The sequence below is a fragment of the Drosophila novamexicana genome, unplaced genomic scaffold, assembly GCF_003285875.2.
Source record: "Drosophila novamexicana strain 15010-1031.04,08,12 unplaced genomic scaffold, DnovRS2.1 tig00000009-arrow-pilon, whole genome shotgun sequence".
NCBI classification, from domain to species: domain Eukaryota; kingdom Metazoa; phylum Arthropoda; class Insecta; order Diptera; family Drosophilidae; genus Drosophila; species Drosophila novamexicana.
The window spans coordinates 3,297,057-3,311,690 of NW_020824766.1; the positions used below are offsets into that span (position 1 = coordinate 3,297,057).

Genomic DNA, 14,634 nt, shown 5'->3' on the forward strand with positions numbered 1-14,634 from the left:
ATCTTCGGCACGCCGATGATCTAATACCCTTGCAGACCCAACCTTTTCATAATGCTTATAGTGCTTTGCCCGTATCTAAGAAGCACCGGGAAAATAGTTATTGCCGAGCTTGGTCAAGATATCTTGATAAAAAAAAAAAGGTTTTTAATCAAAAACCTAGTTTTCGACCGATCGTTCCTATGGCAGATATATGATATAGTGGTCCGATCCAGCTGGTTTTGATATATTTACTGCATGCAACAGAGAGAGGGACTTCTGCAAAGTTTCATCAAAAAGTGAGGGACTACTTCGCATAGCAACAGACAGACTGACAGACGGACAGACCAACATGGCTATATCGACTCGGCTGTTGATGCTGATCAAGAATATGAATAAAGTATATATATCAAATAAAAATATTAATTAATTAATCTTGGATATGTTGTCCCTCGCAGTTACCTGAATGAGAGACCTTGCAGTATGTATAAACTTACTATTTGTTAAATAAACCAAACAAACAAATTTAACTGATCAACAAATTTTAAAAAGTACTTTTATGACAGGAAATTATATTGGGAAATATTTTATGCGCATCACGTGAAATTTTATATAGTATAAATAGATATTAGAATAGTCAATCGCCTTAAAAACTAAAGTGCTTTCAACTTAAGCTAAAAGGTATCCGTAAATTTGAACTAAGAAGAGATTGGTTGAAGTATTGCCAATATAATCTTTATTAAATTGAAGTATGAATATTTGGCCGGGCCTCTTGGAAAATTGGCGATTTCATAAATTGAAACTTTATACATTTTACTATAAAAACTAATTTAAAGATATTTTTGGTATTATTGGGCTTTGGTTCAAATTGACTTGACATGAATGTCCCAAACCTCAAATATCTTTACTATCTGGATACAGGTCGTTTTAAGTCGACAAATCTATAAGTTATATAACCTTGAAATTTGAATCAAGCGTGTCCACAGATCGTTCGTTAAGAGGAAGCATAGGAAGGTATCTTATAAGAAGTCGAAAAAATTAATTCAGCACGGCAAAAAAACCCTCACGGTAACTGGAAAGCAAACAAAATCAATTAAATGAGTGTGTAGCGAAATGGGAAGAATTTGTTAAAAATATAAATAATGTAGACCTAGAAAAGAAGTTAGAAACAGCCTTTGATGCGACCCAAACCTGGTGTAAATAATATGCCAAGCATCCTCTAGAGAATTTAGGTCTGTTTAATTAGAAAGTAAGAAAAGTAAATTTAATGAGTCTATGGCAAAATAGTCTTTGATGCGACCCAACATAGTCTTAAGGTTTTGCTAACAAAAAATAGGGAAAACTGACAAAAGAAACTTCCAACTCTAATTGAATTTAGATGCTACTTAGCTGACCATTTCTGGCTTTCAACTGCTGAAGAACTTATTTCTATTGGTAAACAGCTCTGGTGAAGCGAAAGTTTTTTCTATTATCTTTTCCTGCTTAGGGTGAAACTGATTAAAGACAACACATTGCTACATTCTATTCATGTTCATATTACAAACAGCTTAAGCTTACCAGAGTTTGTTTTTATTTGTCTAAATTTGTTTTATTTAAATGGCATCATTTGAAAGTCTGAGATCAGGAGGTCGTCTGACTGTACGCTCCTGGTGATGTTTATTTCCCCTATCCCTGGTCCCCGGTCGAAACGTGTAGCTGAATCAGCACCGAATACTTGGCAACAGTTTCCCATGCCAGCGGGCCGTAGTAAGTATATCATACATGCAACATTAAGCTCAACAGAAGCGCCACAGGAAAGCCCACAGCACACTGCTATGGCCAGCAGTTTGTTGGCCAAGTCAACACGTAAGCAGAATCCCAATCTGTGCGAAAGGATTGCCGTCTGTGTGTTTGTGCGTATGTGTGTGTATGTGTGTTTGAGCTGACCTCAGTATATTTTGCGAATGTCAGAGTGAAATCCGGACATTTATCATGATTCAAATGAATTATTGAAGTATATTTCTTTGGCATTCCCTATTGGGCTATCGAAAGCCACACACACGCCCACACACACAGACACACACACACACACACACACACACACGTATTTTCCCTCCCTCGTTTCCATTGAAAATGGGTTAGGTCAACTGGTCGTTGTTGGGTCACAGGACCTCTGTGATATGTTGATTTACTTCCTTTCTGGAACTGTGCTTAAACTTAACCCCCAACAATACAGAAAATTCTCCCCTGACTTAAGAGATATACATTTTGTTAAAATAAATTTATGAGATGTCTGAATTGATCAGAACATGGAGTTTTCTAGTACTTAAGTTAATTTAAATTAAAGTCGATTAGTTTCTTCAAACTAAGCCAATGTTCAACAACCTTGCCATTAGACTAAACTATTATCCTGGCCAACTGCTTTAGCAATGTCTGGCCCTTTGGATCGTTGTTTAATCTACTAAGAAACAACGCAAACGCAGCGCTTATGAGCTTCGCTATTCTCATATTCTCCGGGCCGACAGTATGGTTACCTTCTCGTTTTATTTCACTTTCGTATCATCGTTGAAATTGTGAAACCCTACCCTGGTTAACATTGCCCTACTTTAACAAGAAACCAGAACTGCGGCCTAGTAAGCCATTATTTATGCTGATAAATAAACAAGATTGCAGCGTCTGAAAAGATTATATATTTAATTAAAGATTTCGGCTTGGGATTCAGCTATTTTATCTATTATTATGTCTTTGCAGCAGTCTAACACTTTACTAGATAAACAATGTATGCTTCACGTTTCCATCTAATGATTTCCAGCCTGATTTTTTAATGTTATAAATCCAAAAACTCATTCAAGCACAGCTTAACTTAAAATACTTAGTTATAGAAAAGTTATGACAATGTGTTTAATTTATTTCAAAGCAATACATTTCTTGAATAACTATTTTTGTAATAAAGGCTTTCATGAAAATCTCCATTTATGACCTATTTGAGCGACATGAAATTGTGGATTGATTTGGTTCGTTTTAGAGATGTATATATATGACATATGTCCGTTCTATTGAATATTAAGACATAGTGAGAATCATTTGCTGTACGATATAGAGCTTCGATGATGATAAGCTTTCAGTCATATGTAAAAATATTCGTAAGACGCTTGGTGTGGAAAAGATGTATTAAAAAACAAACGAGTTTTTTCATCTAACTCAATAAAAACAGATTGTAAAATATATTTACTGCCAATCGATTTACTAAACTTTACAATCCTTTGAAGTAAAGTTAATTATTGTTTTGTCAAATCAACCTTGCATCTATTCAGTTCAGCATTTAAATTGTTAATAGCTTTTTTCCTGCACGGTGATACGGGCGGCAAATTAGCCGTACAAAACATAGCATCTACTATTTTGACAAGCATCATCGGAACTTGGGCCATCGCTGACAAGCCGCAGATAACCACACATGAATTGATGATGGCTTCGCAGGAGATGATCAATTCTTCAAGTTTTTGAATTAATATATTCAAGCCTTTTTCCAGAGGTCCGTCGCATTTGACTATATCGGCTTTACTCAGCTCCATGTTTTTCTTGAAACCTACAAAGAAATTCGTTTCCATCGCTAGTGCCCCGAAGAGAGCTGTGCGTGGCTTGGTTATATTCTTGGCCATTAATGCGGTCGAGTTGTCCAACTGCTGGCCCTCAGTAAGGCAAATCTATAAATTATTGCGCTGAATTTGTGTGTGAAATTGATATTAAAACAGAGCAACATACGCTACTAACGCCGACGAGAAATAAAAGCGAAAAGTAGCCCATTTTGCCGCAACGAGCTCTTACTTCGGATTGAATTAGATCAACCAGGGAAAGTTCTTAAAAGGAATGTCCCTCAACCCTAACTAAACGTGTTTGGCTCACCTTTAAACCTTATAATTCAACTTTGCACACTTTTAGACGAACTGAAAACAAACATCTAATTTACGTGTCCAATTTGTGATTCTTACATCATCTCTATATATAAAACTATTTGTCCTGAAATTGATTTGTTTACCATCCGATCGACCTTAAGCTCAATTTTAAAGACTTTTGTTTTAATTCATTTGACTGTTGTTTCACACTTGGGGATCAAAGATTTGGTGGATGACGCTTCGCGCTCAATTTTCATTTTCAATGATCAAAGAAAAGAAATTAAAGAGTTTTTAGGCGAAGTTCGCTTCAAACTTATTTGCAAAGCTTTATATAAGAACTTAATGAATACGTGTTTTAGCGATTTGGGAAACTCCACCCACAACAGTGGTTAAGTAGCGAAACACGTTGGTATGAAACATTTTTGTTAACCATCGGATCGGCCTCAAACTCATTTTCAAAGATCCTTGATCAAATTTATTTGAGAGGTGTTTTGCACTTTTTGGAAAATCCATCCCTTCTTGGTGAAATTGGGTGTCAAAGATTTGGTGGGATCCAAGGATCCATACGAAAAATCATTTGGGACCGGTTTCACATTTTTCGCAGATTCAAAGCATCCTCGGGAACAATTTTTTTGGTAACGTTTTAATTATTTTCCGATTTGCTTCAAAGCCATTTTTAAAGCTTCGATTGACACCAAATTCATTTTTGAATATCTCTGATACGTGATTTACATTGTTCGCAAACAAAAGCTTGTTTTGCGATCGACGCTCTATACTATAGGAAATGCATTCATTCTGTCAATTTTTCGGTCATAAATCGAGTATAGAAAAGCTCGTATATTACATAAAGCCCAAGCTTATTATATTACCAAAAAGAGAGTTTCTCACTTACTATCGCACATAAACTCAGAGTCTAGAGTCAGATTTTTAATGGAAAACGAAAAAATCATACTCCTTATTCGCTGGAATCATCTGGATCACTCTGTCAATAAAGCTGTCAATGAATTGATCGCTCGAAAGTTAAGTTCTTAAACACATTTTTTATTTTTCTCAAGATTTCTTAATATTTATTCCACTCACACATTCAAGCCATTCAGCGTTATGTCCATAAGGGTATTTGATCTTCGACATATCAAAGACAGCAGTTTTCTTAAATTCAAATCATTTTGGACTATCCAAGAATGGTTACTCATGTAGTTTTGTTCCACTAGGACCTCTGCTAAGTGACCTGGGCTGGAGTTCACATAATAGACTATCCTTCCCCTCAGACAAACAAAACAAACTTGATAGCCCCAGGCAGGAGTGCACTTGGCGTGCAGTTAACGAGCTGAAATTTGGGAGAAAAGTTTTTGTGTGTCACGCTTTCTTAATACTAAATATTACCCAAATATTGGACTCGTGGATGGGGCAACTAGGGGTGTTATTTAATTGTGAACATGGCGCGGCAAGGGCTTTGTAAATTACTTAATCTGCATGCGAAGACAATTACCAATCAACAGAGTATTAAGCGTTAATCGCTTAAAACAATGCCAAGGCAAACAAAACAGTTCAAGTACACTTTGGGGCACGCGATTGGCATTTAGCTAATTTTCGGGCAGGGAGCCACCCTGACCAGCAGCATTTAATGAACGGCACCAAATCGAAGAGGACAAACCATTTTTGGGGCAATCAGTCAACAATGCAGCACGAGGAGCTGGCACCCGCAGGTGCCCCATCCACGGAACGTGTCCAATTTTACTAATTAGAGCAAATATTTGACTACTTGATAAATTTGGTGGGGCCAGCACCACCCACCCGGCACCGCCCACTCATTACCAACACGCTCACTTGAGGCACCATTTTGGGTCCTCTCTCCCTCCCTCCTGGAGCCAGCCGCCTGGCACGGAATTTAATTACGCTCGCAGCTTGAGAAGACAAAAATCAGTCAACCCCATTTATAACCTTGTCCCAGCCACTCAAGCGGACCGGCGCTCCATTTGTTTGCTAGAAATTACTTTTATGTGCCGTCCAAGTTTCCAGGAGGTCGGCTCGCAACCATCCCGGCGCCTGATCCTTATATTCAGTTGTTTACGCAGTTAAAGATTTGATTATGTTTGAACAATTTATTGAAGCGAGTGGTCAAGTTTTTAATAGCTTAGAGCCCAATTCGTTTAACCTTTAATTATGGAAACTATGCAACAATATGACATCTGAATTGTCATTCATATTCTTCAATCTCAGAGATTTGAACACTCAAGACTCTTCCATACTATGCCAATTCTTCAATGGTATAATAAATTTTAGAGTTGTAAAAAAGTGCTTGGGTACATACAGTTTGAAAGGTTACCATTTACAAGGTTTAAGATTTGTCTCTTTTGAAAAAAACATTACTATTTTTTAAATAAAAGCAATAACCATTTGTAATTATTTATGTTCTTACATTCAAGTATGTTTGTTTTCATTGAATATGTTTCTTTTCAATATACATACTAACAGCAAAAAATCTCATCAAATCGGCCTCAAAAACATTTTTAAAGATCTTTGTTAAGTTTCATTAGAGGGATGTCTCGCACTTTTTGGAAAATCTATCCCTCCTTTGTGGAAATAGGGGTCAACTATTTGGTGGATGATGTTTCCAGTTCAAATACATATAAGACGAAACTGTATAAAAATTCATTTGAGAATGATTTTTACTTACCATCTGATCGGATTCAAAATCATTTTCAAATATCTTTAAATTTATCTGATACGGGTTGGTAAATGCGCAAAACAGATTGGATAATGAACTTGCGAGTATTTGTAAAGTTCTTCAAGGAAATTCATTTTACTTTTACTTTTTGTTTCACACTTTTCGTAAAATGCAAGCCTCCCTGGTGAGAAATGAAGGTCAAGATTTGCAAAACAAAGTTTTAAGTTTTGTCCAATCGCTGTCAAACCTATTTTTAAATAACTACATAATTTTGATTTTGAAAATTCCACGCGCAATTGTGGAATTTGACCCTAAAATTAGCATCTTTTATTGCTTACCATCGGATCCACTTCACACTTATTTTTAAATATCTTTGTGAAAATGTATTAAATGTTTCTTCCAAAAGTCTCTTGAGTGTAAAATGTAAATCAACCGTTGGGTGAACTAATTCTAAATAAGAGAACTGTCTGAATTAGTTATATCTCAAATTTAAAGCACAATACTTGACACGGGCAAGGCCGGGAAAAACCCGCTAGTGTTTGGCATAAATTCTGCTAAATGGAATAAGATTTTATACATCATTAGAAGAGCCTATAAATTGTCGCGTGTTCGGCCCACGTTCAGAGCAGAAACTAGACCCATGGCGAGAGTCAGCTGGGGCTTGTTCAGAGATTTGAACGCTTCGCTGCTTACTAAATAAAAAGAACGTGCTGCTGAAAAAATACAAGCATTATAAATTAGTGGGAACGTTTTGTCAAATGTGAAAAGATTAATTATTTGCAGAACTGACATGTGATCCACGTTGTATATATTATTTTTGCTATTCTTCTTCAGCTGTTGTCAACCAAAAGTTTCTGCTGCTCATGACGAAGATACTTTTATATACTTCAGCGATTTATTATATACTTCGATTTACTCGTTTTTTAAAGTTTTCATCAGGTCTTCAAATCAAAGAAAATGTTTTCCGCCTCAAGCCAGAACAATAAGAATTTGTCTGCATTTATATTTATCTATTTATTAAAATTCTTTAATTTTCCATAATTATTTTATATTCAAAGTTCTCAAGCTCAATATCGGACACTTCTTAGAATATGTTTGCATTTTTTTTAAAACCCAAACGTTTTTAAACGGAATATAGTTGATTTCGGGTTAAGCTTCAATTCTTTTCTAACCAACTAAGCCGGTTAAATGTTGTATACATCATAAATAAAATAATGGAATTGCGTTTGCCAGAAACATGTTGTTTCTATGAAGATATCGTAAAACAATATAGAAAACAGCATTGAAAATAATTAAAAACTAAAGAAGCTATAAACAAACGCCGTTGGCAAAACAAACAGCACACACAAATGGAGTTTATTGCTCTTTGCCGAAATTGAAACACTTTCTAGATGAAAGGATTATTAAGAGATTTTCTAAAAGAGAATCAAAAGTTTTGCTATTTGCAGAGAAACTCAATAATTCTCGCATTTTATGGCGCAAGTTTTATTCGTATTGTTTTGTTTTCATGGCCGACTCTTGTTCCCTAGCCCGCTGAGCTCTGTAGTTTGTAAACTTTTCACTTCGTCCCATAAAATTACATAAAATATATCCTCCCTCACTTGAGCATCTCCTGTCAATGTCATTTGCTGTCAGAATGTTGAAAGGAAACAATTTTGTGGCACTGCCAAAACAATGGCAGAAAGACTCACGAGCAGCTGCCCTACAAAAAGCACAAGTTCCTTTTACTATGTGTTGAATGTTTTTGCAGACGCTGAAGTCTTCCAAAGTCAGCTCTAGATTCGGATTGTTTTTTCAAAACCTATTTTTCAAATTAAGTAATTCTGATTTTCTCATCCCATTTCATTTAAGGCCTTTCAGATGGTTCCTGGCTGAGCTTTAAGTTCAAATAGAGTCCTTACAACTTATACATTGCCACTTCGTGGGCCAGTTGTTAGCGCCATCAACGGAAATGAGTCACGAGGGAAACCGCATAATTGTTGCGGTATCCGTATCCGTCCAACTGCTGGCAATTAATGCGTTTAATTAAATACCCCCACCCATACTCAGCTGATGCAGACTAGTTTTATGATGGCATAAATTCTCAGCGTGAAACAATATTTATTGCTTTGGCATTACAGAAAAATTGTTTGCACAAAATATGTATATGAATATTTACCTCAATATACATGCATATAAACAGCTATTGATTCTGCCCAACTTGGAAATACCCTGCTGCCTGGTATTTAGTGTCAACAACTGTTACCAGATATGTTAGCAAAATCTGATTGTTAACTAATTGTTCTACCTCATACTAAGCATCTTTATAGCTACAGGGTACATACAACAAAATATTATTATTATTATTATTTATATATCCTGAGCCTATTGAACATGGTTATATGGTTTTGTGCAAATGTATGTAACAGGCAGAAGGAGGCATCTCCAACCCTATTCAGAATATATATATTCTCTGATAATATCTAACGTTGTTCGTCCGTCTGTCTGTATATATGATCGCGTCGATCTCAGGAACTTTACATTTTGTGCCTGCTCAGCACGAGTTTGATTCGGATAATCGATAACTTTCTCCGTTTCGAAGCTATCGATAAAAATCGTTGTTGAAATCCCATCCTATCCTATTCCTAAGAGCTAGAGTCACCAGAGCTTCTAAAATATATAATATACAGATCAAGTAAATTTCATTTTATAGCTATCAGCCCATAACTATAAATCAAATAACTAAATAACCCTAAAATTTATTTTACAACTTTAATGCTGTTGTCTTTTTGAGAAGAAACGAATATTCTATAGCACCATAAGATCTACTGCAGAACATTTAATCAAGATCGAGTATGAAAGACAGAAGTTGTTAAGGAAAATGTGTAGTTAAATTGCCAAGCACGAATTGCAAGACTTTCTGTCTACAATTACATTCTATCACTTCTATGGCATTTTTCAATTGATAACTAAATTATTATCATATTATAATTTGATTTAATTTGACTATTCTAAACCTATTACTTTACATTTAGGACATGGTCTCAAGATATCAACCTATTCTTTCAATGGCATTTAATAATGCTTATTATTTTAATTATATTATAATTTAATGTAAATTAATTTTGATCTTTTTCAATAATTTTATCTTATTACTTTACACTTAGGATTTGGTCTCATTCTCGTTTTGCAAGCAACATTTTCCAACTTTTGGTAATATTTCTGTGCTTTGCTTTAATAACTCCAATTATGCAGTTATATTGTTACATATTTGAAATTTACTGAAAATACTCACCATTGTCCAAACTTCCGGCGACAACAAGGCTAATGATGAGCACGTTTACGCTGGCCCAAAACAAGATTTGTAAACTTATTTTAAAGTTCGCGCTGATGGTAATTTAAATGCTGAGAAGCAAACGGGCAAATTTAAAAAACATTATGAATGATGGTGTGAACTTTTTAGGGCTCTTAACATTAAATGACTGTATCTGCAAGTTGAATCGTTTGCCTTAAGATATGATTTCATTATCAAACAGATATATATATGTGCAAGTTAGCCGATTAGAATAGCAATTCCACTCACTAAATAATTAAAACAATTCAAACCCGTCCAATATTTACCTGTCACAGAAGACAAATACTTAAGTGACAAGCAGAAAGACATCTTAATGAGTATATATTTATGCACATACACACGAAGTGATCTGTTCCCACAGCTCGTCTGCTCAAAAATAAATTCTTACCTCATCGTAAACGTTGATCTCGCGTGCCAGAACCCGAACCACACCAGGGAACAACTTGTTCAGATTTTAATTTTAAAAATGATGTGTGGCACGACAAACAAATTTATTTTCTTGTGAACTATACTAAGCAAAACTGTATAGATATTATTTAAAATAAATATATTCAAAAGAAAAGTTTAAATATATATTTAATAATAATACGTCGTGGTCTAGCGTCAAAAAGGTCTTCCCCAAAGCGTCCCAAGCATTGACGAACATAAAACAGAATAATACGAATTAGTTTCTTATATTTTTATTTATTAAAATGTTGTCTGGTGGAAAATAATATATTGGTTAAATATACATAAAAAAGCTTAGAAATAAATGTATTTATTTTTATTTTAAAGAAGTAAATTTAAAACATTATCTGAGTATATTTCTGGTCGCACATGAACATTTCATTTTCAGAATATTTTTACAAAAACAGCTTCTTTCTTCTTGATCGCACATCAACAATATTTCGTTTTTTTTTTTTTTTAAATCTTAGCTGTAGATAAAAAGTTAATTAGTTAATTAATTAACTGAATTATTCGAGTGTAGTAGCCCGATTCCACTTTGGTTAACATTTGTTACATTTACAAGCCGCACATTCTGATTCTGCTAATGAGTTGAAAATCCAGGACCTTGAAGAGCAGCTGTCAATTGATGAAAAGGACCAACAAATATCCGAAATCAAAAATGAAATCAACATTTGTGCCAAGAAATTAAAAAGCTACAAAGAGAAGCCCATTTACGGTGAATGCACTCCCTTTGAAGCTGCTCCGGTTATTGATAAGATTAAACCGGATCAAGAAGATCCGTTCAATGTAATTTTTGATAGTGTGACAGCAGGTCCTGGGTGGACGGTTATCCAGGAGCGAATCAATGGCACATACCATGCCGGCTTTGGTAACTTTGATAATGACTTCCTTTTAGGACTTGAGAAGATTCATCGCTTGACGAGCGCCCGACCCCATGAGCTGTACATATGTACATATGAAAGGATTTGATGGTATCATCAAATACTACAGATATGAACAATTTGCCATCGCTGGCGAGGTAGATCAATACAAACTAATCACCTTTGGTAAAGCTGAGGGCAAGTACTATAATTTTAAGCTGGAAGATAGTGATGGCATACATTGGGATGGCTTCTTCTCGTTGAAAACAGACAAAATGCTTATACGACCCACGAGCTATTGAAAATTGTAAAAGTTTTATATAAGAACATATGCAATACTTTGAAATGTGCGATACCTTAACCAGCCCCAACAAAAGGAGCTTTATATTAAATCAGCTTTATATTCAATTCAATGCACGAAATCAATGGAATCAGCGGGCTATGCCCGATATAAACAATGTTAAGGGTCTCCTCCAGGCACGCGGCTCTCAACTTATACTATCTATTACTGATGTCAACATATAGGCAGATATGTATCTATATACTAATGGATGGTCTTCTATGCGCTTCTGATATCATCTTCAAATTATAATACCCTCTATGGGGGTATAAGATATTTATTGAGCACATGATTATACAGAAGAGAAACGTCATCGGCTGAAGTGCCTATGATTTGACCCATTCTGTATAGATGGAAATGGATGTTTGTATGGTTAGTACTTTCAACACTCTGCCTATAGTTGCATATAAGTTTCAGAGTTTGAAATTTGTTTACAATACCAAATTTGTTGGTGGCATGTTTACAGCGCCAAATGGGCAAACACCGAAATACATACAGATGTATACAAAAACAAATTTCAAATGGAATGTAAGAATAAGAGAAGGTTTACAAAGCCGAAAACCAAATACCCTAACCCACAAATTTGATAAAATGGTATAAGCCGTAAGAGAACTTAAGTGAGATTCATTATATTATCAAGACCATCTGCAAAGGGGCCTAAAAAGGAAAGAAGCACACAGAAAACAAGTGTATAGAATAGACATTTGTGCTTACGTACATACTTACGAGTATGTAGAATACGGGAATGTGCTTTGTGTGTGTTTGTGGGGAACTGTTGTATTCGAGCACTTGCGTGTCACTTGAACATGTTTTGTATTTATATTTATTTTTTTTTTTAGTCTCGTTTCTTTTTTGGAAACTTTTCCATTCAGGCTGCAAAATGTCAAAAGTGGCATCAAAATGCGCTGAGGGCCTTTAAAATATGTCTTGCTGGGCATATATATGTATGTACATAGATACATATGTATATATGTTTACAGAATAGACAGAACCCCTTTGAAGTCGTTGATGTATACGGAGGCGAATATGGATTTCTATATGCTTGGATAGCAGATAATTTTTTAAAAGAGTTTTACAAAATTGTATAAATATATCCATAAAAAGTTAGTATAATAAATACATACATATTCCATTTCATATATTTTTAACTGCAAGCTTTACTTAAATAATGCAACATACATATGCAGATGTGTATGAATACTATGCGTGTATTAACAAACTGTGTTGAAGGTCAATTGCAATACGGCTGAGCAGGTTCTGTATACATATGAACATACATGCATACATACATACATATATGCAACGTATTCTAACGCATCTAAAGCATCGCCGTTCAAACGTCGACTGCAGCTGCAGCGTCGCGTCGCAGCGAGTCTTGTCATATGCTTTTCGTTTACTTGTTTGCTTGTTGTTGTTGTTGTTGTTGTCGTTTTTGTTGTTCTTGCTGTTGTCATTTCGCTCGTTTTTTGGCACAAAAGGCGACGTGCATTAAAATTGATAGCCTTTGACGTGGGTGCGGGCTGCGGAGGCGCAGAAGCAAAAAAAAAAAAAAAAGACGAAATGGAATTGACAGCATAGAAAGAGATGTCTTCAAAAGCATTGCCTTTTATTATGTACATATGTATTTACAGACACACATATACATATACACACATGCACATGTGTGCGTTGATGCTTTGCACTTTGCTTTTTGTCGCCTGCCTTAGCTGTTGTTGTTCGCGCTGGTGCCAATATGTCTGCCACAGCACAATCGAATTATATTCGTACCTTTGTGTGTATCCATGTATGTGTTACCTGTATGTGAGTGTAGCTGTCGCTGTTTTTTTTGTTATTTGGTTTTTTTTGCTGTGAGTGTGACATGTACGCAGATAACTGCCAAAACAACAACAACAACAAGTACAGCAATTACCGTGGCCAAACAACAAACAAAAGCATTAAGATAACAGAAACATGAAAGTTTGTGTATAGCATAATTTGCAAAACGAAAAAAAAAAAGAAGAGGAAACTTTGAAAACATGTTAAATGAAAGCTACACAATTAAATGTACTGCATCATGCCCGCATACGCGCACACACACAGACACACACATACACCATAAGCATACATATATATCAATAATAAAGTTAACTTTGAAGTCTGTTTAAAACCCATCTCTGTAAATTGATAGAAAACTTTTCTCTTGACTCCAGAATGGATAAAATATAATTTAAGAACTGTATGTACTGACTGATTGAGGATCAATAATAGTACATCACATTTAATTCAAGTTATGTATGCATGAATGTGTGTAGGTATGTACGTATGTGCGTATGTGCTTATGCTCTGAAGAAAACGGTAAACAACTTTAGTTTAAAAAGCGTATTTTTAAATATTGCCCTTCTATGCGATTCTCATGATAGCAAATTGTGTTGCAAATCCTTTCATACTCGCATTTTAATTTCTGTTTTGTACTATCTGTCCCTCTCCCTCTATATGTCTCCCTCTCTCTCTCTCTCTGTCTCTCTCTTTCTCTCTCTCTCAAGCTCTCTTACTCTCCCTCTCTCTCTCTCTCTTAATAATTTTATTCTTTTCTCTTGTTACATATCCGACTCTAACCTGCTTTTTATTTCGCTCTCTCTTTCAGTGATGTGAGCACACAAAGGTCCAATACAAATTACATGCTCTTGTGTTTGAATTGTTGGGTAAGTAGATGTCAACATATGGATAGATGCTATAGATATGTTCGTTCTACATTTTGATCCAACATGCATATGGTTCGAAGCAACCTTCAAGGTTGAAAGAGTTCTCACAGGGTATATTTTGGCTATGTTATGTGGACTTATCTCGTTGTTTTGATCAAGTCATAAAAATTCCAAAATGAATGTGTATTTTTAGACGCATAATCAAAAGGCCTTGCAAAGTTTCTAGTTTATTATCAGATAAAGCTATAAGAAGCTTAGGCAAATCAGTTATATGGCAATGAATGGGCATTAACAGCCCCCCCACCATAAAGTGCATAGTTCAATTACACGTAGCTATAAACTAAGTTAGTTAATCTTATCGTTTGCAATTGGCTCGGTTATCAGCTCAGATAGTTATCGAGTTATCGATGCTGCAGCCCGATTTAGTGTCGTCGCCGACATCGAACCATTAAGTTG

The 14,634-nt window shown here is 35.3% G+C and overlaps 1 protein-coding gene across 1 annotated transcript; it reads right to left on the minus strand.

Annotated features, from left to right (window-relative positions):
• Positions 1-3,142: 3,142 nt before the first annotated feature.
• Positions 3,143-3,816, minus strand: LOC115770597. The gene is made up of 2 exons (XM_030715938.1): positions 3,718-3,816; positions 3,143-3,659 (listed from the first exon to the last, which is right to left on the minus strand). The coding sequence occupies exons 1-2, from the start codon at positions 3,757-3,759 to the stop codon at positions 3,234-3,236; spliced, it is 468 nt and encodes a 155-aa protein (XP_030571798.1). The 5' UTR covers positions 3,760-3,816; the 3' UTR covers positions 3,143-3,233.
• Between the last annotated feature and the right edge of the window lie 10,818 nt (positions 3,817-14,634).

Coding starts and splice junctions, on each gene's coding strand:
- LOC115770597 (XM_030715938.1), bottom strand. CDS start 3,759: ATGGGCTACTTTTCGCTTTTATTTCTCGTCGGCGTTAGTAGC. Junction 3,660..3,717: donor TTCTCGTCGGCGTTAGTAGC/GTATGTTGCTCT, acceptor AATAATTTATAG/ATTTGCCTTACTGAGGGCCA.